This window comes from Carassius gibelio, chromosome A12, assembly GCF_023724105.1.
Source record: "Carassius gibelio isolate Cgi1373 ecotype wild population from Czech Republic chromosome A12, carGib1.2-hapl.c, whole genome shotgun sequence".
NCBI classification, from domain to species: Eukaryota; Metazoa; Chordata; class Actinopteri; order Cypriniformes; family Cyprinidae; genus Carassius; species Carassius gibelio.
The window spans coordinates 15242193-15268077 of NC_068382.1; the positions used below are offsets into that span (position 1 = coordinate 15242193).

General features: G+C 36.3%; 1 protein-coding gene across 11 annotated transcripts in view; it reads left to right on the forward strand.

The window, feature by feature from the left end:
• LOC128025257 (neurexin-1a-like) overlaps nt 1-25885 on the forward strand; it is a 168914-nt gene that overhangs the window by 68054 nt on the left and 74975 nt on the right. For all 11 annotated transcript variants that reach the window (XM_052611441.1, XM_052611435.1, XM_052611432.1 and 8 more), the window contains 4 exons: nt 855-1016; nt 5015-5459; nt 13023-13406; nt 24745-24948. In XM_052611441.1, the coding sequence (XP_052467401.1) occupies nt 855-1016; nt 5015-5459; nt 13023-13406; nt 24745-24948 (1195 nt within the window). The remainder of the gene's footprint in view (nt 1-854; nt 1017-5014; nt 5460-13022; nt 13407-24744; nt 24949-25885) is intronic.

Sequence of the window (25885 nt, forward strand, 5' to 3'; positions counted from 1 at the left end):
GCATCCTGGCCACCCCGTGTACTAACACCTCTGCTCCATCAGTACATTCGAGGCTGGCATGGGTGGCCGGTCATCATCGTCTGTTGTAGTTTTTTTACTTTCTTTCTTCATGTGAACACGCTTATGCATGTTGACACTTCTGCTGTGGTTGGTCTCATGAGCTACGTCGTGTTTGTGTCCTTCTCCCTCCCATTCTCTCTTTACTTATTCCTGTGCAATCTAATCTGTGAGAAGAATTGTTCTCTCTAACCAACCATTGCTTGCATGTGGAGAGGGAGGGATAATGAAGCATGCATCCATTCAACCAGATCTGTGAGATGTGTACCTCTAATTGCCTGTGCTTTCATTTCTAACCCCTTAGCACGCCGTGTTGTTTGTTTTACCTCATACAATAACATTGAAAACTGCTGAAACTACTCACACGCACTGGATTCAAGCAATACTAACTCTCAGAAACACACCTACTACTAACACCATTTTTGTGTCTGCTGATTTATTTTTTGTGCTCTATTAATGGCACCACTAACATTGAGCCTGGGCTAATGTGCCGCAGACTTCCTCAGCTCAGACTTACTAGAAGTTAATGCCAAAAATGTAAATCTAGAAAGATAAAAAAAAAAATGTATATACATATATGTGAACAAATTAATAAGAATTCCTGGAACAGACATGAAAATGGGTTCACATTAAACCAATAAAAAGAGAATAAATAAATGCATAAATTAGAAGCATTAAAGACAAAAACAAAACAAAGCTGAGCATCCAAATCCTTACGAGGGGGGACCAAAACCCTGTAACAGTATTCAAGTTATATGTGAGTATAGCGTGTCCTTTCCCTGTGCTTTGTTGTGTAGGTTACAATATCCGTGGATGGAATTCTGACCACCACTGGATATACACAAGAGGACTACACCATGCTAGGCTCGGATGACTTTTTCTATGTCGGGGGTAGTCCCAGCACTGCCGATCTGCCCGGATCCCCCGTTAGCAACAACTTTATGGGCTGCCTGAAAGAGGTAAGTGCTCTGAAAATTATTTTTGGAAAAAGTCACTGCATCCAGAAATATTCCAGTAATTGAATCAAATTCTGTTGTTACTGTATTCATTTACTTTTTGGATTGTAGAAAAATATGGCTAATTCACTATATACTGATTTATTACTGTACTGATTTAACTAGTTTCTTTTTATTGAAAAAATCCTCTAAAATATTCATTTCTTTTTGGAACGAAAAAGAGAGATGCTACATTGCAGCTTGTGGGTCTGTATAGACACATGCGTTTATATGTTTGACTGACGTCAATGCTGTGCTCCTGTCTCAGGAATATAGGATTTCTATAGGATTTAGACTTTCTTTAGGATGTGTCCCAGTAAACATTATGGTTATGCTGCTCTCTCTGGCCCGTGTAAACCCGTAACACGTCACGTACACCAACAACTGAAGGAATTATTTATCACTCGCTACGGACTCAGGAGCCGAAACACAATGGCAGGGTTGAAATGCATTCTCTAATTAACATTGCTGATGAGGTTTCCTCACATCTGAAGACTGTTAATTTGAAAATGGGTCACAGATCGTCAACAGCCACAGAACTAACATATAAACAAGAGTGTGACAAATAGGATAAATAAGTAAATAATACATTTCAGTTCATGTGAAAAGTAAAAGCCTGTCTAATGAAATACTTTCAAATCACTCAATTTCCAGCAATATTTGATGGGTCTGCATGAGAAATCATCGGTCCATTATCCTCACATGTTCTTCACATGAGCTATCTGTGATCATAATACTCCTCAGAGGAAAACCGTAGAGAATATGTCGTCTCATCCATCAGCTTCTATCCTACATGTTAGACTCGCGTCTCTGTGGAATGGGTTGTCCTCTGATACGCCAGCTGGTGAAGTAAATAGCTGTTCGGACTGCCAGAAAGTCAGAAATGCTTTTGATGTTATAAACAGATATTAAGTGCCAGCCATGTTTGTTTTATATAAAGAAAAAATCATCTTTATGTAACCTTGGTTTGCTTATGAAAAGCAGTTAAATTGAGCTGATTGTGATTGATTTATGAAACGGAGACAATGAAGCACTGCTCTTGGTTGAACTTAAGGTGCTATAGCTCCTGGTGATTTATTCATTAACCTGTAGACCCACAGTTAGAGAGAGATGCTCACTGGCATTTACCTTTTTAGTCTATTTATCACGTCCAATCTTACACAGTCTAGGTCACTAGACTTTTCATTGGTCGCCATGTGTCCCAACACAGCAACAAAATTGTTTATTGCCTTTGGTAAAAATAAATAAATAATGCTAAATAATGCTAAATAATGATAGATCGATCTATCTATCTATCTATCTATCTATCTATCTATCTATCTATCTATCTATCTATCTATCTATCTATCTATCTATCTATCTATCTATCTATCTATCTATCTATCTATCTATCTATCTATCTATCTATCTATCTATATATACTATTTTCATATTCATGCCCCCTTGTTATGTCTGTTTTGGGTTTGTTTTTGGGGTTTATAGTCATTGTTCCTGTCTAGTCATGTGATTCCCTGTGTCTTGTTTCTATTGATTGTCTAGTTCTGTCTTGCTTGCCATATGACCCTATAGTTTAATATAAGTAGCCCTCATGTCGCCATTGTCTCTTGTCTGTCTTTGTACTGTGTAAGCTGCTGTTGGTGAGTTGTTTTCATCTCTTTGCCAAAACCAAGCCTTGCTCCTTGTGTTTTGGCTCACTTTTAGTTTTTAGTTTTTTTTTAACTGCACTTGGGTTCATCACAACTTGCCTTCAGTGGACTAATTATTAACTTTTTTACATTAAGATTACCTGTGATTTCCTTGAACCCTTCATGTAAAGTTAATCCAACAAATTTTAATAACTTAATGAATATCTTTTTTTTCTATACTGTACATTATAATATTGTGATGCCTAAATTTACATTTAACATTAAAACATATTGATTTTAGTTTTAGTTTAGTCTTTTATTTTTATTTAGTTATATAAAATATAACAATTATAATATAGTGATTTATGGTTATTATACATTGAATTATCTTCTTATCATATATTATTATTATTATTATTATTATTATTATTATTATTATTATTATTATTATTATTATTATTATAAGCATAGATTTTAGGGGGGCTGTCTGTAGATTTCTTGGAATAGACCTGGAACTAGTTTTTGAAAACCAGTAGTTTAGATGTACTGTAGATCCTGGTTTTAGACAGTGGAATCTAATTCATCAAATAGACAATAATACGAGTTCCTTTCTTAATGCAAATGTAACACTTTAAATGCTCTCAAATTCTTACAAGAGGCACAAACATGAAAAAATGTCTTTTTGTAAAATTTTGGAAGCATTGGATCAGTGCAGACTCTCCATTTGTTTCCCTTCTAAGCCTCCAGCCTTCATTTCAAAACCAATCCACAAGCAATCAATCAGTGTCAAAACATGAAAGTGCAGACTAGTGTAAGCTGTGGTCTGCTGCTGCGTGTAGGCTTTTGGTATCTTTTTTCTGTGCTTAGGCATTCTCATTTTCACAGATTATCAACAGGCCTGAGGTCATTGACCTGTGTTAACAAACACTCCAGTGCTTTGAACTCATGAACAAGAATTAATACTAAGAGGATTCTGAATGGATACTCTTCTTGGTTCATTCACAAGCTTTACTGGCATTAAAAGGACCACTGTGTGTAGGCAGTACAAGGGATCTTTTGACATTTTATTTTGTCATTATTTTGCTTTGCAAAGGTCATGTTTAATACATACGCGAGTACTTATTTACGGCAAGGTTGATTTATTCAGGCATTTAGAGCAGGGGGCACAAGATGCTCATTCATCATTTGGTCAGTGCTTTCCAGCCTCCTGATCGTTCAGATCAGGTGCTACATTCAGATTTGTCGTCCCTGTCCCTAACCTCCCATCTGTAATGCACTCTTCTCCGGCGGCCATGTTGTGCAGTGTTTTATAACAGATCGCTTGAGTTTTTCCCCCATGTGAGCTTATGAAGCGGAAAAGAGGAAGGGGCGGGATTCACTTCTGTAGCCCATTAATGGCTGGAAAGGCTCTTGTGCCTGCCTGTGATTGGCATTTCTGAAGCATCATCAATAAGCTTTTATTGCATCCGCATACCATTATGTTCTTCCTGGCAAGGGCTCAAATGAAATCGAAACTGAATTAAAAGAGTGTTGTCGTGAACACTTCACAGTCTGGTGCTCGGGTTTATATCACAGGGTTTTGGCTTTGTGGAGGAGCGACCGAAAGAGCTTTACCTCACATTCTGAAAGGGCAGAAAATGCTCTGTTATTTGATTCCATCTGGACTGAATAGTAAAACAACACCAGGAAGCTCGAATGATTACATACCCACTATAGTACAAGATAAATATAGTAAGGATATGTACTTTTTATCTCGAGACACCAGACAAGTGTAAATGTCAAAGTTTCTTTTTAATTGCTGAAATGGCTATTTATTTATTTATAAATCTGGAATTATTTGTTTTTATACTGTAATATCCAGAGTTTTAATGACCACACAGATGCCAGAGGAGACTGATGGTTATTTGTTAAAAATGCACCTGAAATAGGCAAGACATGACGTTTGCTGCCTAAATAACCAATCATTATCAGTAACCTCTCAAAATAAGCTTTTAGTGTCACTTCAGTGTCATTGAACCTGCTTGTGATCAATGCAGCAGTCAAAGGAAGGATTTCACATATAGTCAAAATATTGATTTGAATTTTTGAAGGATTTAACAGCAATGAACAAGTGGAGTTCGTCAATACATTGATAAGTACATGTTTATTTGTTTAGTTTTTTTCATTTATTACAAATGCAAATATTACATGCAAATTCACCAACGAATTATATTTATCTGTAGCTCCAGTCAGGAGCGACAGTATTGGGTTTCTGGGCCTTTTGAACAAATTTGGTTGAACATTGATTTTTGCTGTTAACTCAACGAAAGTCTGTTTTTCTTCTCTTTTCATATAAAGGTTGTGTACAAGAACAATGATGTAAGGCTCGAGCTGTCTCGACTGGCCAAGCTAGGAGACCCCAAAATGAAAGTGAGCGGTGTGGTGGCCTTCAAATGTGAGAACGTGGCTACCCTAGATCCCGTCACCTTCGAGACGCCAGAGTCATTCATTACCCTTGACAAGTGGTCCGCCAAAAAAGCCGGTTCCATCTCCTTCGACTTCCGCACCACTGAGCCCAACGGGCTTCTCCTCTTCAGCCATGGAAAACCCAAACCGCAGCAGCAGAAAGACCCCAAGAGCCCCAAAACCCTAAAGGTGGATTTCTTCGCCATTGAGATGCTGGACGGCCACCTGTACCTTCTGCTCGACATGGGCTCGGGCACCACCAAAACCCGTGCTGTCAACAAAAAAGTCAACGATGGGGAATGGTACCACGTGGACTTTCAGAGAGACGGACGATCAGGTAGAATTTGGCTCTATGACTTAATTGCACAGCTGTTCTTATGTTCTGGTAATGTATTCAATATAGTTAGATATTGGCTGATATTCAAGGTCTATGAAATATTGACAGCAGTGCTCTCTTACGCTCGCATGAACACAGTCATAACCATGCCTTCCGGAGCTCACTGTCAGGCAGGCATTTGAATATGAACAGGACACGCAGTCCTTCCTGTCTTCCTCCTCCTTTCTTGCTCTGTCTTCTCTGGCGGAGTTGCCATGGAAACCAGATTTGGTTTCCCAAAGGAGAGAGCGTGCACAGCTCTGCCAAGTAAAGACATTCATCCCTAACTCTCCCGCTATTTCCCTTTTCCTCGCATGTCAATGCTGTTTGCCTGAAGTCAAAAGGAACGGCCTTTGGTACCCGTTCATTTTCTCGCTTCTGTGAAAAAGTGGAAAAGGCTCTATTGATCCATGGTTATTGCGAATCTCTCATCTTCTCTTTCTGGATGTAAAAAATGCCAGTCACCTGCATTAGTTCTGACATATACTGCAAGATTAAATTGTGAAAGTTATAAGGAGAAAATTAAATAGCTTTTGGAGCGATTATGAAATCAGATTTATAAAATAAGAGTGGTATTTTTGTTTCATGCCAATATAGTATTCAACTGGGATTGGATACGGTTTCGTAAGGAGCACAGGTCTCTTTTTTTTCCACGGGTTTAAACAGTGTTTTTCATCAAATCATCGTTTTTATCCACAGGGCTCGGTTTGATCTTGTTCTCCAGGCTTTATTGCTGCACAATCCAGTGGCTGTCATTGTGAGTTCAGGCACATTTTGAAAGAGAGAATAAACCTTTTCTCTTAGTAGCATTTCATGGGTATCTGAAACACCATTGACAGATGGGACCTTGCATTTAAGGCCCACAGAATGAGCTTTGTCACTCTCCCGCCTGCGTGAATTGGCTGCCTACGCAAGCCGTTTGATCATATATGGATAGCCGTCCTGGTGCAGGCTGAGTGTGTGTGTGGGCATGCTGGTGTTTTTGCATACGGTTGTGCATTTGCATATGTGTCTATTAATGAGAATGTGCATATGTACACGTATAGATGTATTTCAGGGGCGTTTTTGATGAGAGAATATAGAAATATGAGATTGGGTGGTGTATAAACCACTTCTTTTTCTAAAGTGACACCATACACCACAAATTGGCCTGAATGAATGGGTCAAACTGGTGGAAATGGACAAGCAAAGTACAAAGTAAACACACCCACTCAGACATCACCACTTTCGGTCACTTCTGAATTGAAACAAACTGGAAGTGATGATATATGAGTGATGATTTAGTGACCACTCAGCTCAGTTAAATGAAAGCTGCACTTCCATGCCTGCGACATTCATAAAACCTGCAGTGTTTACAGAGGATTTGTTGACTAATGGTACAGAAAGAAGGTTAATTTTAATAATAATAGCCAAACATCGGTTACCAGTAACAATTCACACAAGTTATGCGTTTAATACTATACTTCTGCAGTTCTTAATTAATCAGCAATATTAAAAACTGTTTAAACTTGATGAGATTTTAATGTGATTTTTTTTTTAAATTGTGAAGTCATTAACTCTTTCTAACATTTGTATTTGTTGCATTGACAAATAATCTGTTCTGTATCTGTATTCATATAGAATTAGATGAGGGTGGGCTGAAACTAGTTGTGTGTCAACTAAGTGAAGAGCCCATTTTTAACTCCGTTAATTTATACAATTTAAAACTTAAATTGTAGTTTATACTGTAACATTATTTATTTTTTTAAGGAAATCTCTTATGAAGACTTATTTGATCAAAACTATTGTAAACGTAGTAAAATTGTAGTGTGTAGTTGTGAATGGTAGTGTAGTTTCCATATAGCATATATTCATTGTATAATAAATTATTTAAATTAAAACATTTAAAAAGGGGGAAAAAATGTAATATAATATCTTGAAAATATAATATCGTAAAATAAAATATCTTGGTGTAATGTTACTCACATTTGCATTTCATTTGTTTTTATCTATTTTTGAGCCCTTCTGAATAAGATCCTTGACTTCAAGCACATCCATAAGAAATAGTATGTTAATATAATGCATAAACAAAATTGTACAGCATCGATAGTTTGTTGATAGTGCAAGATAAATTCCATACACGTTTCAAGCCAACACCGTGTGAACATCAAATGAACTGGAACATGAATTTACATTGGAATGAAAAAACCAAATGGGACTTTGCATCCATTTTCAGAAATTCACTCTAGTTAACTGGTCTGTGTATATTTTATGCATGTGTACATAATTTAAAACCGGACCAGCATTACGCCTTGCTATAATCACTGAGCAGAGTGAATGGAAGTCGAGATGATGGTGAATCCTCATTATTGATGATCCTGGGGGAGATGTTTGGCGGCTGTTTAGGGGTACAGTCGCCAAGTGCGCAAAACAGGACAAGATAATGTGTGTGTGTGTGTTTGTATGTGTGTGTGGGGTGGGGCTGGGGGGGTGAGCACAAGACGAGGAGAAAGAGCCGCTATGCCTCATCAAATCCACACAGACTTATTACCGACTTAGGAAAATGAAATTCTTATTTACTAACACTGTTAGCATGTTACAAGTAGCATCTCTTCAGTGATGTATCAAGTGGAATAGAACGGAAAGCACTATTTCAGCGTATTTGTCAAAAAACGCTTGGCAGGGAATAAGTTACACGGAGCATAATTATAATTTACTGTGCCTCCATGTCTGCTCGTTTAGTGTTTCTGCCATTTCTTTGGGTTTGCCTGTGAATAATGAGTCAGATACAGGAGGCCGTAATCAGTCTATGGAATCACATTTAATCTCAAAGTGAATTTTTCTCCCTCTCGAGGTATGTGACGCAGATCTGAGCTCAGGCCCAGAGCTCTACATCACAAACTGGAAAGCATTGCAGAACGATACTGCAGCCATTCATTCAAATCCCACAATAGCCATTAATGATGAAAATAAATCATAGATCTGAGAACAAATACATCCTTTACTGGAGCTTGGCACACATATAAATGGACATACAGTACATACTAACAGTTCAGCTTTTTCTCTGATCTATTTACCTAAGAATTATAATAAAAATCCATATATTTTTGGCCAGTTTTTGTTTAGATTTTAGAGCCATTTAAAAGTCCAAGTTAGCATTTGCAGACTGACTTAAAGTCACAAGTCACCAAAAGATAAAAAAGCCATTCCAGTAATCAGTGCCATTTCTAGGCATAGGCCTAGGGCACCACCAGCTGAAGGGGCACCAATGAGCTCTCATACTGGCACTACATTGCTACATTTTAGCAGGGTTGTGATAAAGAGTGGCGTGGTCACCCTGAAATATGACTCCGCCCCCACTGGATGCGCCAACATCATTGGGCTGGAGTACTGTCAATCTGACAATGCCTGTATGCCATTGGATCAGAGCGCTGTCAATTGCTGCCTGATTGTTGCGTGCAAAGTTTGCAGTTGGAGCAATCATCAACGCCATTAGATTAATGGGCTCTGTCATTGCTTTGGCAAGACAATGTTTTGTTTTTGTTTTGTTTTTTGCTATGCAATAAAGCTTCAAAGGCCAGTTTAAAATATTGGCACAGTAAATAAAGTGCACAAAAATCAGTATTTTGTTTAGGCAGTATTTGTGGCAGCTGATAAATCATGTTGTGAGATTTGTCAAATTGGAGTTTTTGCGCCAATGCATTGTTAAAGGGTCAGTGTGTCATGTAATATCCCCATGAAACACTTTAACAGGCAATAAAAAAATAGTGATATAGTAAAAATCATTAATTCATGAGAACAATACAGCCTTTATTAAACCACTTTGTCGAGTTTAATTCAAACTTACAGAGGAGTCAAAATACTGAATCAGTCGCATTCACATAGAGGGAAGAGCGTCACAATATTTAAAGGGGAAGTTCACACATTAATGAGTAGCAAAAGATTAAGTAGCTGCATTGATTACTTTTATGCAGCTGATCAGGCTTTTATATGTAGTTTGTGGTAACAAAGGGTTTTATAGGGTTGACTGAAATAATAATGCAACAACTGACACTTTATATCAAGCAAAAACAACAAAACAATTGAACAAAAAACAAATAAATACAAAAAGTAGCCATTGATAAAATTTAAATGTATCCAAATGCAAATGTAATAAAATTAAGTTATGTGTGATTTATGTGCAAATTCTGTGCATTGGCTTAGCTACTAGGGATTGTTACATCGGGCTATACAGGCATCTAGTGGAAATACAATGATATTAAAGCTAATAAATTGGGCAAAATGTTTATCTTAACATTGCATGCATTCAAGTGTATTGTGCACTTTTTTTCATTTAAAAGTAGGCCTACTGCTAAATGAACAAAAGTGTAATAACATTTGGTTTGCAAACACTTTAAACAAAAAGGTAAAGCCTAAATATCAACTTATAACATTAATGTAATTAAATTAAATATAAAACAAGCCATTTGTTACTGCCAGGACTTTAACATTTAAAAAAATAATAATTTATAGTTTGTTATAGAAAAACAAGTTTTGCTTAGAGTCAAGAGCCTCGATCATAGCATTATAACAGGAATCTTCCGAGTAGAGACCTGCATGATCGTGGGACCAATCGCAGCAGAGTGTGGTGCGGGACAACACTTGATGGGCAGGTAGAGACTCGTGTGGGATGCAGGAGAATAGTTAGGGTGTGCTCACACTAGGCAATCTTAACCCTGCCAGAGCACGTTTGACCCACAAAACCTGGTTCGTTTGACTAGTGTGAACGCTTTGTTTAGCAGTCCCTGGCTCGATTGGAAAAGGTGGAGTAAGAGCGTGGTTCAGTTATATATAGATCTGTGTGCGAGAGAGCTTCTCGGCTGTATTCATGTGCTATCAGAAACTTCCTATTTCCAACTTATAAAGTCATGATTACGAGCTTGTTGCATTCTTTTCTGTTAAAAACAGTAGCCAGTGGTTTGTGAATGTAGATGCTTAGCCTAAATAATTTGATGAAGACCATCACCTCCTGTGACCTACGATATGTCTATATTTGTATTCAGAGCCAGTGAGCAACAGACCTTCATAATAATAACAAACTGTGTTAATGTGAGATAAAATAATATTCGGCATTAGTCAATTAATCTGTTAATATGATAATAACGCATTAACTTGCCCAGCCCAAATATATATATATATATATATATATATATATATATATATATATATATATAGATATATATATCTATATATATATTATCTGGGGGAGCGCCAATAGGGATTTCGCCTAGGCCTTCAAATTGCTTAGGAATAGCCCTTCCAGTAATAGTAAGCCAATAAAATTTGACCTTCTGGAGCCATTTTTTTTTTTCTTTTTTTTTGGGTTCCCATGAGGATACAAGCTTAGAAATCATACAGAATGATCTTAAATGAAAGTTTTCTGTAAGGGGGAGGAATAGGGGTAAGGGGATAGAAAATACAGTTTGACCAGTATAAAGCCTATATAAGCCAATAGGATGTCCCCATAAAACACTGTCCTTTGTAAAGAAAAATCTATACTGTAACTGCACACTTAGCTTATTTTGACTGATATTTCAGCAACAAACATTTGTCAAGGTACCATTTCCTCAAAATAGAGTTTTGTAATAAAGTACAGTATAAAATTAAATAAAGTAAGTAAAGTCGATAATGGATAAGTAAAGTCAGTAATTATTCACAGGTGAAAAATGGTAACATCGCAATCAGTTATCAATAATTTGTTAATAACAAGCCTGTCTTGATCTATTAAAACAATTAAGGTCACAAACTGATCTGTTTGTCATTACATTTCCTACCTAGACAAACTTAACAAACAATGAAGCATAAATAAGTCCTAAAAGACACCAGCCACAAACCCGTACCCAACTCGTCTATGATTATAAAAACTTGTTGCCCTAACTTGCACCTCCATGAGATGTTGCTTTAGTGCTTTGTTAAATAAGCTGTCCCTTTAACGTGTTGCATGCCTTACAGTGCCACCACTCGGTTACAGTCACACTAATTTGCCTTTATAACAGAAGCTGCATTTTTGTCACTAAAGACTTAAGGTTTTGGCACTGAAAAGACGGCATCTTTCATTCTAAGCTGCCTTTTATTGAGTTTGGACTGAGTGTTGGACACTAATAAACAGGATTCCGCAGTGGCCAGCGCTTTGCGTTAATCCCTGCCTGTTCTCTACTATCTTGCCAGTAATGGCTGTTCTTTTGTAACTGCCTTCAAGGCGTGAATAATGGCAGTGCACAGTGGTGGAAAATGAGAAGGAAAATTCTGAATTGACGGCTGCGTACAAATGCCTGTTTGTTGGAGTCGCCAGGAAAACAATGAGGATGATTATGGAACTCGTGAAAGCGTTTTAGCGTTATTAGACCGAATGAAAGACTCGCCTCACCTGAGAGCACTGTGTTTTTGCTCTTTATATTAACCACTGTTGTAAAAGCGGTATTTTAGGCATAAACCATAAAAGCAGAGGGCGGACTGACAAATCATTTGTGAGAACTGAAACAGTCACAGCCAATAAATTAGATATGAATAGAGCTCAGCGTTTATTCTGTTGTATGCCCTTTTGATAGCAATGACTATGCAGTGAATCTGCTACATATTGTCTACTGTTGCTATGGAGACCGCTTTTGAATTTTTGTCTTTGTGCAAGGGTTTGCACTCTCAGTTCAAGACAGCACTAAACAGATTATAACATGAAAGCTTGTGCACATATATGAATGTTAATCCATCTGTGATGGTTTTTGTGACTGTGAGGCCTTATTTCCAACAATATGTAACATTTAAATGATTACTATATACATCCAGTAACAGTATACACACAATATCATACTGTACAGAGGACTTCATTATAAAGATTCCCTTAACAAAATAATGTTTGTAATGAAATATGTAAAAAAAATATATATATATATTTTGAATATTATTTAAATTAGTCTTTCTATTCCAACAGTTTTAATACATTAAAAAAGTGCATATCTTAACCAGAAATTAAAACTAAAGACTTCTCAATGTGCCTATGGCCCAAATTTTGTCCTGGGCTTCCTATTTTTTTCAAGCTCCAGTCTTGTTCATAACTCATATTTTTGCTATTGACATCTATATCAAGCTGATTTGATCATCCGCAGAGTGAATTTATACTCAACACATTCCTACAAATGCAAAACTGACAGATCAGTGCTATATGCGCTGTTCTGACAAATAGTGACAAAGTGTCGCTCTGAAATCATCTTTCGCACTTCCAAGCTTAAACATGAATATACAGTAGCTACATCATTTCAAATTTACTTTGAGGAGTCTGAAACCGAGAGATTTTTGTCTGCTTTGTGTGCTTTGAAAGCAAAGGGGGTTTTATTTAGAGGAAAGAATGAAGGATAATTTCAGTACCCTTAAAGAGCCTCATTTGCATAGTCTGTAATTTGCATATATCATTCCTCATTAAAGCTGAATCAAACTTTGTAGAAGTTGCTGAAATAGCATCTAAACATCAAGTTAAACCAATGAAATTTGCTCCTTGTGGTTTTGTGACAGGTACCATTTCTGTCAACTCGATCCGTACTCCCTACAACGCTCCCGGTGAGAGTGAGATCCTGGACTTGGACGACATGCTCTACTTGGGCGGCCTGCCAGAGGACCGTGCCGGCCTGATCTTCCCTACGGAGGTCTGGACTGCACTCCTAAATTATGGTTATGTGGGCTGTGTGCGAGATCTGTTCATGGACGGCCAGAGCAAGGACATCCGGCGAATAGCAGAGGCCCAGAGAGCTGTCGGGGTGAAGCCGTCCTGCTCTAAAGAACCTCCCAAACAGTGTCTAAGCAACCCCTGCCTGAACAGCGGCACCTGCAGAGAGGGCTGGAACCGATATGTATGTGACTGCTCGGGGACGGGCTATTTGGGACGCTCCTGTGAGAGAGGTGAGTACCTGTATTTTGCATGTAGAGTCTAGACTTTGATTTAACATCGTGTCAATTGACACTCTTTTCTATGATGGCCATGACTGACAACAGTTTTGATGTAAGCTTGTCTTCTGTTTTCTGTTTTTGTAGTACCTCCCACAGTGAAATCTCATTGGTGTAAAATCTACCATTACATAATAGTGGACCACAAAAGCATTTAATCATATTTGGTCACCAAAGCCACACTTAAAATATATGAATTTCATTGTATTAAAATAAAATTTTATTTAACAAATATATGAAATAGTCTGATCTCAAAACAATGATGAAAGGACTTTTCTATTTAACTTTCTTTTTTTCTTTTTTTTTTTTACCGCTTGAATGAGACTAACAAACGTACTTTTAATGGCAAGACACTGCCATTAAAACTCCAAACTACACATTTATTTTATAGCATTTTATCTATTTCCATCTGTATTCTGGTATTGCCTATTTTGCATCTAATCTCAAATACATTTACAAATACATATCAATTTTCTTAAAAGCACTTAAATACAATAAACATTGGATTCATATATATATTCTGAAGGTTTTTACAGAGGGGTTTGTTCATATATCACTCACCTGATATATATTTAAAATCGTATACCCTAAAAACACATAGTGAGATGTTTCTAGCTGTTGTCAGTATTTTCTGTTGTATAGAGTGAAAACAAAAAAATCATATATATCCAAAATCACCTCGGTAAAAACTTTTAATACTCAGAATTCTGTTCTGGAAATGTATGCAAATTAGTGTATAGTTCATTTGCATAGTTATAACTACATAACATTTCAGAATATTTGTCATACAAAACAAATGCCATAATGTACTGTGATTAATTAATTGGGGAAGAATGGTGATATCTATTAGTAAAAATGTTCATCCTATTCACCTTAAATTCTTTGTTTGAGAAGTGCACTATATTTCTATCACATAAATGCCAGCTTTTATTTTGATTTTATTTTTAAATACAAGGACCTCATACATTTTGAAGTGTGGCTTAAATAGCCAAATACTTTTTAGGGATAAACCACATATTTTATCATTAGCTGTGATTTTGTTGCTTAGTGCATTCTTCCTCTTTCACGGAAGGACTGAAGTAATCAGTGCTTCTATGAAAGATCTATACACTCATTCTTTCTCTCATGACGTGTAAAGACGTGGCACTCATTCAGAGATATTTTGTCCATTATGATGCGTAGGGGAGGGTGACATTCACCGCTTTGTCACCTCGGCCTTAGCATAGAAGAATATCTCTCTTTGTCAGTTCATCCTTGACAGTGTGGAAGAAAGTGCAGCTGAGCTGACGTTACTGTTACCGTGGTAATTGTGTTTCTCTTCAGTCTATGTCATCTTCAGAGAGAGCCACTCAAGCATGGATTATGTTTTTGCCTTCTGTCTCCCTCCCTAGCAGAATTTTAATTCTGTTGTTTTTCCAGATGAACAAAGCAGCCAGCGTTCACTCCCTCACTCCTAAAAAGGAAGCCAGTGAGAGCTCTAAGTCCAGCTATGCATTTGTATCCCTTATAGGCATTTCCTTATATTCATTCTGGTTGGCCTGCGTGAAGTGCTTTAAGCTATAGTGGCTAATTCTTTAATGGAAGTGCATCTCTCTAAAGCTTGTTGCTGTTGTCTGGACACTGATATCACCCTGCAGCAAAGCCACTACTGTGGGAAAATACAATCAATTATATGCGCATTGTTGAAGCTCTGTGCAGGAATTATGGAAATGATTCGGTCAATTAAGCCATCAAAGATGGCTTGCTTTATCATCACCCGAGCAAAGTTCACCGCAATAGGCATCAGAAGGAGATTGGTGCAGTCTGGTGCAGTTTAGGGTGTTGCCAGCTTCCTCCAGATGTGCATTTATAAGATTCCAGTCACAGAAAACAGCTTTTTGTGCAGCGGTAGAATGTAGAAATTAAATTAGATGGACGTACAGAGAAAGAGAGAAAGAGACAAAAAGAGACTGATAAGTGTTAATCTTGTCAGCAACATTATTAATGGAAATGTTTGTTAAAGTTTTATGTATTTGTCAATGATAATGAAGATGAGATGACAAAGATGCTTAATGACAATAATTAAATCAGTTTAATTAAAATATGCTTAAAATATGATGAGGGAAAGATAACTACGATATTTAATGCAGCAAATGATTTTAGAAGAAGATAAATGCAGAAAGAACTGGTTGAAAAGATCTAATTATAGTGTGTTGAAAGAGCTGAACAGCAGTGTGTGTGTATATATGTATTTAACAGATAATGAAGCAAACTGACAGACAAACTTGAGTGCTAGTCAGAATGAGCAAGTTGTTGTTGCCATAACGCGTTACACTTCAGAAATATTCTGAAAAGTTTATAAAGCGGAAGATCAATAACAGTCTTTAAGGCATGAAGAACAAAGTAACTGAAAAATAACCCATCATAATGGCTGTTTGTTGTTGTTGTTATATATATATATATATATATATATTTTGTTTTTTTTATCATAAATCTCTTCTGTGATTTGATACGTTTAAATATAGTTAAAAAAAATTTCAGAATTTAAAACATTTGTTAATAGTTGATCTTAACTAATTAGTACATCATTTCAAATGAATATGAATGATGATTATATACTGTATATTTCAGCCTACAATCTAACTAAAATTTGACTACACATTACTGAAATGTAAAATATTTTCTGTTTAATGTATACTAAATGAAATTAAAATGTAGAATATTATAAAGAATATTAAAAGAATATTATAATGTTTTTTTGTGTATGTGTGTGTGTGTATGTATGTATGTATGTATGTATGTGTATATATATATATGTGTCTGTGTGTGTGTGTGTGTGTATAATATTTATTTACTGTAGAGTAATTAATGTACAGTAGATTAGAGTTAGATCAGAGTAAACTGGACAAAATTAATGGATATGAAATAAAGAGGGGATTGTTGTTTGTTCAAAGTGTGGAATACTAAAATGTTGTTTTATTTAAAAAATATATATTTCAAATTATTATATGATAATTCTATGTATATTTCCGTCTAAATTAATGAATATGACACAACAAAAGGCCACATTTATAGGACAATAGAAAGAAGAAAAAACACTGAAATTGAACACCACCGACAGATGTAGACAGGGTGAGTTAGGGTGAGCAAAAGAAAAAAAAAAAGTTATCTGAGCAAGTCATTACATTCACAGTTGGTCCTGCCCAGCTATCTGAGGTGAAATAAACTCAGTGCATAAATCCATAACCACCCAGCTGCTCTCAGGGCTTGACTTACTTGAACAAAGCATTGAAAGGAAAACAAACGCCCCAGAATAACATCTGCCCTAATTTCCTATTATGTCTCCAAGGGTCCTAATGGGCTCTTATAGTGACTAAACTTAGCGTGTAACCTCTGCTCATCCCTCAGTACCTGATAGTTCTGCAAACAGAGTTTTACCCTACAGCGTTTATTTTGTTTAGAGAGGAGATAGGATGTGCTTCAAGCGGGTTCAAACAGCCAAGTCATTATAGACTTCACTTTTATTTCCCACAGCCACACCTGCTTGATTTTGCACGGTTGGCATGTCGTTCATTTTGATTCCCATGTCAGTATGTGTTTCATTGCCCCATCCGCTGCATGCTTTTAGACTTCATGAGGTGTAGTGTTGCGAGCAGAAAAATTCGAACATGCATTTACGGTGAAGGTTCCATTGGCATGCGGGAACTCACCATGAGCAATCCTGAATAATGTATGATGCCTCTGAGCCAGCTCATCCTGTTTATCATGATTGTTGAACATACATTTCCCTAATCCCTGTGGCAACCATAGCTCCTGTGCACTGCAGTATTTTAACAGGGAGGGCCTGGGGCTCCAGCATGGGATTGCTGACTCTCTGGATGTCACCTAGCAAGCTAATCTCAAAGAAGTTCAAAATTCAGGGAGAGTGTATTCAGATGTAGGCAGATTAGACCATTTGCATGTCTGTGAATGTGAGATGGAGGCGTGGCCTAGTAGTGATTAACAAATGCACTATGAAATGTTGAGGATACAGGTGATGCAAATCTGCATCTGGCTTGTGTCATTTCCTGAAACTGCTCTTACTTGCCTACAGCATTTCCAGTTCTTTTTCTGTTATCCCTATCAGTTAAAGGGCAAAAAGTCTGACAATAATAATAATAACAGTAAAATGTTATTCTGGGGGCCATCACTTTACAAACTATTGTAGAGCATGCTATATGTCTCCAGTAAAGATGAAAATCATGTTAAATAATGATTTACTTTGTTAAAATGTTGTGAAAAAAGCATGTGAAAATTGTCATTTTGCTCATCAAGGATACACTAAATACAATTTCATGAAATTAGCTTTAGCAAGTCAGACATTTATGTCAGCACAGACAGTAATGTATTTAAAAAAAAAATATCTTTATCATTCAGCAAATATTGCTGTACTGTATGTGACACAACTAAAACCATAAAATGGTATTACTTAGTTGCCAAAATAGCATTTTTGTTTTAATGTAAAGTACTAAAATAACTACAACTAAAACTAAATACTAAAACTCAAGAGAAAAAAAGTCATTAATAATAATAATAATAATAAAATTATAAATTATAATCAATGATACTAAAAAAAACACTGGAAATAATTTGTTTTCATGACAGAAGCTCTGCAGTGCAACAGAATGACAGTGACAGAACAAAAAACACATTTTAAAAGAATTAAAAATACAAAAAATACAAATAATTAGATATTATGTTATGTGGGAGCTTGATGGAAAAGAGACAGAAACAAATGAGGTATATATTCCTGCGTAGCTGTGTGTCTCCATTTTCATGGCTGATTCTACATATCAGAGCTGAGCTGGACAGCACAGAGCACTAAATGAAAGTAGCAACAGATGGAGGGGCAGATGGAGAGAGTGACCAGCCATGTACACTCCTTTCTACCTGTGGTCCTCCAGTTCCGTCTCTCTCATTACAGACCAGGAGAGCGGCACTTTGAGGAGATTTCGTGACTCGTCAGTGCTTGTTGTGACAAGATTTGCCTCTAATTAAGAGATCTGTGTCATCTATCTATCTATCTATCTATCTATCTATCTATCTATCTATCTATCTATCTATCTATCTATCTATCTATCTATCTGTCTGTCTGTCTGTCTGTCTGTCTGTCTGTCTGTCTGTCTGTCTGTCTGTCTGTCTGTCTGTCTGTCTATCTATCTATCTATCTATCTATCTATCTATCTATCTATCTATCTATCTATCTATCTATCTATCAATAATCAATGAGTAAAACCCTTTTCATTTTCAATTCTGTCCAGTTGCAATCATTTGTTATCAAATGGGTTGTGTCAAATATATAAAAAAAAAAATCAAGGTACAATTTTATATATTTATAATAAAATATATATTTTATTATCAGTGTTTCTACAACTAAGGGAACTATAATACTAAGATTTCAGCTGTTTTTTTTTTTCTGTTGTTAGAAAGGTAAAATTGAAAAGCCTTATTATCACCAGTTTGTGCTTCTTTTGAAATGCTTTGTATTACAATCTGCCCAGATCAAGACTTTCAGTCTAAAATCTAGAAAAATAAATAAATAAATAAAAAAAGTGATCTATACAAAGTGTAGGGGGGGGGGGGGAGAAAAAAAAAAGTTTGAACCACTTTTAATAACATTAATACAAAATATGAGAAATGAAACTTAAAAAAAAAAACTTTGGGGGGGGGGGGGGGGTAAATAGGTCTATTGTGAACAACATTTCTATTGTGCATTTATAATTTTTCAATTATTTGTTTTAAAGGTTTATAAAATACTATATGTAAAAACTTTGTTTTATTTAAAAAATGTAAAACTTCCAAAATTATTTGATATGTTGTGGAAGTGGCATTATGACAAAGTACTCATAAAACTTCCATAATATTGCTGTCCTACACTGTTGGGAATTGATGGTAGATCTATTAAACCAGTTAAAGAGAGTTATTTAAGTCCACAGCATCCAGAATTGCCTGTAACATCTCTTTCTAGTGTCTGAATTTATGAACGGTTGAGCTCCGTCGATCAGTCCCTCAATCCTGTCGTTTCCTATCCTCCCTCTGTTCCATCTCCATGCTGTTTTCTTAGCATGTTTCTTCATTTGAAATCTCTGCAGACCTCTCCCAGGCACAGAGAGCATCGCTTCCATCTCGTCCAGATTGGATGTGATGTGTGGGCTGTCGAGCGGTGCAGATGCCATACTGCTGCGCTCTCTCGCTGTGTGACTGCATAGCGCTGTCTGAGGAGGCAATGAGGGTCTTTCTGAACCACTGGCCATACCTCTCTTTTCATTATCCTCTCTCCTGGTGTGAGGCTGCTGCACTTGAGACGAGAGGGGGGGGCTCGTTTGTCAAGCTGTCATTGTTTTGAGGCTGCCTCCTCTGTGGAGCAGGCCTTGGCGGGGAAGGCTAGTTTTGGGTTTAGGGTTAAAGGCTACACTGTTTTTTCTTTAAAACTTTCGAATAACGTAGTGAATCTTGCCCAATAAGACCAGGAATGTATCTTTCAGAAGTTTCGGTTCTGCAAGATTTTTTACTGATGTTGTATTTTTATTTTATCAAATCAGTGCAAGTAAAGCCACTAGTATTGTAAAATATTATTACAATTTAAAATAACTGCTTTTGATTTTAATATATTTTGAAATGCAATTTATTCCTGTAATAGCAAAACTGAATTTTCAACAGCCATTACTCCAGTCTTCAGTGTCACATGGTCCTTCAGAAAATATTGTAAAATGCTAAAGACATTATTATCGATGTTGAAAGCAGATGTGCTGCTTAATATTTTTGTGGAAATCATGATATTGTGCTATTTTTCAAGAATCTTTGATCCAAAGAACAGTATTTATTTGAAATAATAATAATAATAATAATAATAATAATAATAAAGCTTTACTGTCATAAAATAAATGAAAGGAATAAAAATATTAGTTTAGGGCTGCAACAAATAAAAATAAACATCTGAAATAAATATTAACTAAATAAAAAAGGGCTGCAATTCTACATGCTATAAAAGTAATGGTATATTTATGTGAGTATAACAACTATGCTTACGAATTAACTAACTAATTCTTCCTACTAATATAAATGAACAAGAAAATAAATAACAGTAATGCATTACTATGATTTGAGAAGTGAATTACTGCTTTTGCTTTCACATGTTTTGTACTTTTGTTTGTTATTCTGTAAGGTTTATCTTTTCAAATATTTTTTGAAGATAATTTATAGCATAATCTGCATGGATAAATCCTGCAGTTTGTGCAGTGTTTGGAGGACAACACTGGGCAGGAGGTAGAATAGAAGTAGTAGAAGTGCACGTTGAAGAACATGAGCGAGAAGCTATGAAACATAAAGCTAACATTATGTATTCTTGCAGGCCTCTCAAAAATTGAGTACAGTTACATTGACAAAGCTGCTGTAAGGTGGAGCTTGTTGGGTAAATCAATGTTTTGCAAGAGTTGAGACACATAATACTCGTGCAACATGACTAGGGTATTTTTTTTGTCGATGGCAACATTGTCTCACGCACTCTCTCTTCCTCAGGGGGTGAATGTACATCGCTGCACTGATTTGTATGCATGCTGCCATACTTGTGTTCCTGTCTTCGTCTTGTTTACCGCTGTCTCTCTCTCTCTGTGTTTGCTCTCGGGCTCGGCAATGGTGTAACAGAAACAGGGGATGCTGAAACGAGACAGGCACCAAAATTACAGGAAGATCGTGTGTCTGTGTGTGAAGAAGAGTTCAGCCTAATTGGTGATAGCCTGCAGCCTCGTCATCTCCAGAGCTTCCTCACAAGCGAGTGATGTCTCTGTACTGGTTCCATGCCAGATGTTGTCCTCTGGCTGAGAGGCCGGTCTTTGCACAGAGGCAGATGTGTCCGGCCCCCATTATCGTGCTAAATTATCTAGGCATATACACAGTACCAAGTGCCTCATCGGAACTATTTGGGTTTTTTCTGCCTCTCTTGTCTCTATCTTTTAAACAAAACTCTCATACTCAGCGCTTCTGTGGTTCTGTACCCCTTTTCCACCAAAACTGTGCTAGTGATCTGCAAACTTCTTTTAGAATTGGCCCTTGTTTCTCCCCTAATAGCAGAACACAGATATAACTACTACTGATTCAAATTTAGCATGTTAATGCATACGGTTAAAAGTTTAGCAGCATAAAATATTTAACACCGTCAATACAAGGGCGGAGCTATGGTTAGCCAAGTGATGCCTCTGTATTTTTTTCTTTTCTTTTTTTTTGACAAGTATTGCATTTATTTAGACACAAAATGTCTTTACGACCACATCAAACGGGAGACTTTGACGCACACTCCAATTTCACCTCAGTGCCAGGCGCTAGTCAAACAAGTGCGGAAAAGGTACAAATGATGAGGAGCTTCAGAAGAACAACAGTGAGCTGCATTCAGATGACATGTTGTCAGGCCGTATGTCAGTAAAAAACAATTTTCCTGTCCTGTCAGCCGTTATACCGTGCTCGTAGCCCGTGCTCTTCAAATCCAAACACAAACACAGTGACGCACGCTGTGTTATATTAAAGCACTACAACATATTAAAGCAAAATTAAACTATGAGCTTGCAATGTCGTAGTTATGTCATCAGTTAAGTAAGGAAGTTACCAAAAAATGGCTATTAAAGCTGTCTTCAAACTGTGCATATAATTATTTGTCATATGAGTCAGATTTAAGAACATGTCTCTAAAATGCAGTGGTTTTCACACTGTCCTGTCCAGCACCGTCTCCCAAATCTAACACACTCGATTCAGCTGGTCAGCTCATTACTAGAGCCTTATAGACCTGAAATGGGTCAGAAAAGGTAAAGAGTTGTGAGAAAATATAATGCGTGTCAAATATTCATCATGTTCAGAAGCGGCAGTAAGGAGGTAACGATTACCGGTTTTGACGATTAATCATGATAAAATTCCCCACGGTTAGTATTACCGTTTCATCTTTTAATTATTATTAAAACCATATTAGGTCACCGCAATTTGAACAACTCGTGACAAATAAATGCTGTCCAGCATAAAACACAGCTTTCAGTGACAGTCCTATGTGCGCAAAGCACGGAGAGTAGTTTCATTTTGAGTGAAAACAGGTCAGAATAGCTGGGAGATTTTAAAAGAGTGCTAAGGGAATTATACAAATTAATATATGAATTAATTAATTATATGAATGTCCCTTTGAAGGTTCTGACTGTCTTCAGAAACCCTTCCATGGCATTTTGTTTTCATCTTCGCTCCATGTAATACTTAAAAGAATTGTTCTGAATCGCAATACTGCTTTGTCCATGGAGGTTATGGTTACGGGAAACCGCTCTGATTCAGCTTTTCCATAAGCGCCACCTGCTGTTAGCAAGTGGATTTACAGAGAATTATATTTACAGCTTGTCTGCAGTTTCTGTCTGTCCGAAAATGGATGGAATTTGCATGCCCTGCTGTAAATTTTGACCGGTTGATGAAAAACAAGCTTATGGATTCTAAACATTTAAACAATTCAGATAAGTTATCTAGAATTATTTATGGAGCAGATAAATTACATACAATAATTTATTAAACAATTTTCATTTTGACATATTTTGTTTATTCAAAGGCTGAATTGTGAGGCTTTTATTACTTTATTATCTTTTTATTAAACTTTTTCAAAGCTTTATTTGAACATTTACATTAGATATTTCAACATGTTATTAAACTGTTGTCATCCAAGTTGTCAATTACTTTTTTAACATTTTAAAAATACAATGATAACTGTATAACTAAATATAAAATACCATATATAAAATACTATATAACCGTGATAATTTTGTTCACTATAATCATGATAAAGAATTTTTCATACAATTACATAAGCTGCAGCTCCTAAAGCAGTCAAAAAAAAAACTAATAACCAGCTGCTGTTATGTCTGTTTATCAAAGAACAAAAGGACCTCCTAGAGACATCAGTAGTATTGGTATCAGTAGCCGGGTTTCCATCCAAAGTTGCAAATTTATCTTATGCGTAAAATTGGAGTTTCACACAAAACATTTGCGAACAAGCACCGTTTCCAACCAACAAGTCAAAGAGAACAAAATCGTCACTTCCTAATAAACTGGCACTATACATCACTAAAAGTAGGAGAAGCTACTGAATATAGTAATTTACCAACCCATAGTCAAATTATTTTTTGATGTGCTTGGAGGAATTTATTTGCAAAATGCATACCCATCTCCCATTATTTGCATTAACCTTATTTCGCAAAAGACACAAACCACCTCAAGTGAGCGTAAAAACTTTTTTGCGAATTAAGGCATTTTTATTCGAAATTCAGCATTTTCACCACTCGATTCTGATGCAAAACTTCAAAATTTGCAAAAAAAAGCAGGGCAAAGGAAACCCAGCTACTGATATTCACCTTCAGACATTGAAAAAGAGGACACTATTTTAAAAATATTCTTTATTATAAAATATAATATAAAATAGTCTTTATATTATTCCTTAATTAATTTGAAGATTGAATGTAAAATTGTTGTAATATAAAAGTATATTTAAAAGCTTACTTTTTTGGTTAGATTAATAGCGATTCATTTTAGAAAAAAAGGAACAATTAATCGATTGACAGCACTAATAACTACTGTAATAACTACAACACAGTACTGTAATTGCCAAGTACCATTTTATACATTATTTGTAAATAAAAGCCTGTAATTTTATTGTAACCATGGTTCTCACACAATGTTATACAATTCAAGGTAACATTGCCTTTGGAAAAATAATATAGCTTCTGCATCTGGCTTCGGCACCCTGTCAGTTGGCATGAGTCTCCTCCTCTCTTTCTGGTCTGTATATTTCTGATTGAGCAGCTGGTGAGATTATGCCAGTCGCTCTGAGACCTTGACTATCTCCCATTGCAAATGAGATGTCTTGAGATCCGGCCCACTAAATTGAATCGCTCAGTAAAATAATTGAGATACGAATAAACAGATTAAAGCAATGGACGGCGGTAAACGGTGCTTCAAAAGCCCCTCAGCAGGAATACATTATATGGTGTCTTGATAAATACTGCTTTGCAATAAAAAGAACAAATAAAATGTGGTGTATAATGAGTCATTTTTATGGCCTTTATCTTCTGGTTAGACTGAGCAGCTCTGTGCTACTGTTGTGCAATGCTGTAGAGAATTTCACTGTCTGGCTGTAAAACATTTTAGTAACCAGTCATTCATCTGTCGCAATCAACACTAGGGTTTATGATCAGCCACAGAGCTGCTGTCAATGCCTAGCACCATTTTTCGTGTTTCCTAAATTCTCTCTTCTCTCTTTCAGATGCCACCATCCTCAGTTATGATGGCAGTAAGTTCATGAAGATCCAGTTGCCAGTAGTGATGCACACAGAAGCAGAAGACGTGTCGTTGCGCTTCCGTTCCCAGCGTGCCTATGGTGTTCTCATGGCAACCACCTCCCGGAACTCAGCAGACACTCTGAGACTGGAACTGGACGGAGGGCGTGTCCGACTCACTGTCAATCTAGGTACATCAGCCAATTGGATCGCTCATCTTAATAATCAACACCACACATAGATATGAAATGTCACTCAACATAGCATAGAATATTTTGGTTTCAGTTTGCAGGCATATTACTACACTATTTGTTTAATCTATCGTCTATGTTAATAAGATTTACAGTGTAAGATTTATTTTTGCCAATATTTCCCTTTATTATTCAGGTAACTCCTAAACGTTTACTTGCCTATGGGGACATATCATTGACTATTAGGCTATTGTTTTTATATACAGCTAATTATAAACTATTAGACTATAACCATTATATTATATTAATTATATTACCGTTCAAAAGTTGGCAAGTCAATAAGACCACAGAAATGAATATATCCATACTTCAAGGATGCATTAAACTGATCAAAGTTACAGTAAAGACAAATGATTATATTACATTTCTTTGAACTTTGTATTAGCTTTGCCATCACAGGAACAAATTGCATTTTGAAGTATATTAAAATAGAACATTTTTATGCATTATTTTATTGAATTTTGATCAAATAAATGCAAACTTGTTGAGCATAAGAGAGTTCATTCAAAAACAAAAAAATCGCAAGCTTTTGAACTGTATTATATTATATTATATTATATTATATTTTTGTTAATATGTTAGATTTGTATATGTTTTTTAAAAATGAGAACATTGCTGGGTGTTCCTAAACTGGGGCTTTGTCCAGTTTAGCTCATTTTTTCGGGATACTTTCATATGTGCACACACACATGCATTAAACATTTTGCAATCCTTGTGTGCTGAAGAGAAGGATGTAGAACCTTCAATTGCCAGAGTCTGCGGCCAAGCGCTCACTCCCAGATGAGCACGCTGTAGACTTTCCCTACCAGAGAGTGCACAGTCCCTGCCTTATACTGATACACAATAGTCCTACTCCTGCATAGACTCCCCGCTAGAG